The following is a 3,064-nucleotide window of genomic DNA, read 5'->3' as shown; positions in this document are numbered from 1 at the left end:
CAGTGTACCTGCATCACCATAGTGGGACAACGTGACAACAGAACCTTCCTCCTTCTAGCAGTCATACTGTAGTAGAACGATAGTAAATGCTTGGTTTCTTCTGCACCATTCTGCTTCTGTAGGTGTACTGATAGCACCCTACCATCTACTAAACCTGCCAACCAACCTTCAGTTCCCACCACCTCTCCTTCCACCTGCAGAGAGAGAGAGAAAAAAGAGGAAAAGCAATCACCTTAAGAAAGGGAGAGAAGGCAGTTATCATGGATACGAGGAAGCACCTGTGTTCCCTGGCCCGTATGGTGCTGCCTGCCCTTGGCTTTGTCCTCATCTGTGTGGGGACCTACCTGATGTCCCTCCACAATGCCTACAACAGCTCCCTGCGTTACATCCTGGCCTACGTCCTCATTGCCTGTGGCTTATGGTGCCTCCTCACCGGGGTCTTCTGGACCATCTGCCATGGCATGAAGAGGAAGAGGCAGCACCAGAGGAGCAGGCGCCACCACACCGCTGCACACATCCATGTCTACACTGTTGACAGGTACGCCTCTGCTCTCTCACTCACCTGGCGACAGATTCAATTAGTACTTATATACTGAACAAAAAATATATAAATTCAACATGCAACAATTTCAAAGATTGTACTGAGTAAGTTCATATGAGGAAATCAGTCAATTGAAACACATTAATTAGTCCCTAATCTATGGATTTCACAACTGGGAATACAGATATGCATCTGTTGGGAAACAGATACCTAAAAAAAGTGGCCTCAGGATAATACCTTGGATCTTTTATTTCAGCTCATGAAACATTGGACCAACACTTTACATGATGCGTTTATATTTTTTATCATTGTATATCATTCATATTTTCCATTTATTGAATAATTAATTTGAGACTTTTACAGAGACTGATACAGCATCTATATATTCCTATTTGGTACACAAGACTATGGGTTAGTGCATTGCCGGATAGCTGTCAAAATGTTTATAAACTGAACTCATAATACGGTTTCTTAACATAGGCACTCACATATGATATTTGTTGTAAAATGTACTGTACGCCTCATTCCTTTCAACAACACACCTGGAATGTGTCTGTTGTTCTCTGCAGACCCAGCTTCCACCTTCCTTCATATGAGGAGTCTCAGCAGAACCACACCTCTGCTACTGCAGGTGCAGCTTACTCTGTGCTGGGGCTCTCTGAAGATGGCCTGAGGTTCAACCTGGCCCCCCCTCTGTACACCCAGGACATCTCTATGGCCCCAGATGACACCTTCAACCATGAAGATCCACCTGCTTACTCTGAGATGGCCATGCAGACACACAGGGAGCCACAGGGGCTTCCACAGCAACCAGAACATTCCCGCTTGGACAGAGTTCCATGTCCTGAGCTGGACGGTCGATAGGTGGTGGACTCTGGAAGGTGATGCCATCACCTTTGTGTACTGTTTAAAACTAGTGTCTCCCTGCCTGACCTTTGACCTCTGACCTTTCAGGAGATGTAAACGGCATGGCCCTTTCAGCTCAGAGAGAGGTATGGCAGCAAAGCCTGCTGCTCCTGGCATCATGGTTGTCTGGAGAACGGAGACAGGTGGGAGTGATAGCTAGGAATGAGACTGTCTTGAGATTTTGCTGAGACCCGAGATACTATGTGCCTGAAAACATCTTTGCTGTTTCATATGTGGCTGAACGGTAGTAACCTATAGCAACAGGTAGTACAGTGAGCTACAGGTTGATCAAGACAAATGTCTACAGAATGCTAGTGAAGGATGACAGTCTAGGTATGGATGTCTCTATAAATCTGATGCACTTTAAAATACACAGACCTGCTTGTTTTTGCTCGTTGTTGGATGTGACTGAGTATATTGGTACACTATATATACAAAAGTATGTGGACACCCCTTCAAGTTAGTGGATTTGGTTATTTCAGCCACATTCGTTTCTGACAGGTGGATAAAATCAAGCACACAGCCATAGGATGTCACCTTTCCAACAAGTCAGCTGGTCAAATTTCTGCCCTGCTAGAGCTTCCCCAGTTAAATGTAAGTGCTGTTATTGTGAAGTGGAAACGTCTAGGAGCAACAACGGCTCAGCCGCAAAGTGGTAGGCCGCACAAGTTCACAGAATGGGACCACTAAGTGCTATAGCGCATAGCTACCAAGTTCCAAACTGCCTCTGGAAGCAACATCAGCACAAGAACTGCTCATCGGGTGCTTCATGAAATGGCTTTCCATGGACGAGCAGCCGCTCACAAGCCTAAGATCACCATGCGCAATGCCAAGCGTCGGCTGGAGTGGTGTAAAGCTCGCCGCCTTTGGACTCTGGAGCAGTGGAAACGCGTTCTCTGGAGTGATGAATCACACTTAACCGTCTGGTAGTCCAACGGACGAATCTGGGTTTGGTGGATGCCAGGAGAACGCTACCTGCCCCAAAGCACAGTGCCAACTGTAAAGTTTGGTGGAGGAGGAATAATGGTCTGGGGCTGTTTTCAGGGTTCTGGCTAAGCCCCCTAGCATACAATGACATTCTAGACGATTCTGTGCTTCCATCTTTGTGGCAACAGTTTGGGTAAGGCCCTTTCCTGTTTCAGCATGACAATGCCCCCGTGCACAAAGCGAGGTCCATACAGAAATGGTTTGTCGAGATCGGTGTGGCGGAACTTGACTGGCCTCCACAGAGCCCTGACCTCAACCCCACTGAACACCTTTGGGATGAATTGGAACGCCGACTGAGAGCCAGGCCTAATCGCCCAACATCAGTGCCCAACCTCACTAATGCTCGTGTCTGAATAGAAGCAAGTCCCCGCAGAAATGTTCCAACTTCTAGTGGAAAGCCTTCCCAGAAGAGTGGAGGCTGTTATGGCAGCAACGGGGGAACCAGTTCCATATTAATGCCCATGATTTTGGAATGAGATGTTCGACAAGCAGGTGTCCACATACTTTTGGTCATGTAGTGTATCTGTTTACAAAGAGCACTGTACAGTACGTTAACATCACAACGTTGTACATGGAGTTGTATTGTACTCGTATATTGTCTGTGTTCTGCAGCCACTGAGAGCTTTCATA

At 46.8% G+C, this 3,064-nt stretch overlaps 1 protein-coding gene across 1 annotated transcript; it reads left to right on the top strand.

The window, feature by feature from the left end:
• Nucleotides 1-260: 260 nt before the first annotated feature.
• LOC120062921 (transmembrane protein 252-like) lies at nt 261-1,405 on the top strand. The gene is made up of 2 exons (XM_039012981.1): nt 261-538; nt 1,111-1,405. Exons 1-2 carry the CDS (start codon nt 261-263, stop codon nt 1,403-1,405), a joined length of 573 nt encoding a protein of 190 aa, XP_038868909.1.
• The last annotated feature ends 1,659 nt before the right edge of the window (nt 1,406-3,064 follow it).

Source organism: Salvelinus namaycush, chromosome 18, assembly GCF_016432855.1.
Source record: "Salvelinus namaycush isolate Seneca chromosome 18, SaNama_1.0, whole genome shotgun sequence".
NCBI lineage: Eukaryota > Metazoa > Chordata > Actinopteri > Salmoniformes > Salmonidae > Salvelinus > Salvelinus namaycush.
Note: the sequence above shows the minus strand (reverse complement) of the source record. Positions and strands in the feature narration are given on the sequence as shown.

Excerpts from the sequence above, each read along its gene's own strand:
- LOC120062921 (XM_039012981.1), top strand. The coding sequence starts at position 261 with ATGGATACGAGGAAGCACCTGTGTTCCCTGGCCCGTATGGTGCTGCCT. Across the intron at positions 539-1,110 it reads CATGTCTACACTGTTGACAG|ACCCAGCTTCCACCTTCCTT; the intron begins GTACGCCTCTGC and ends TGTTCTCTGCAG.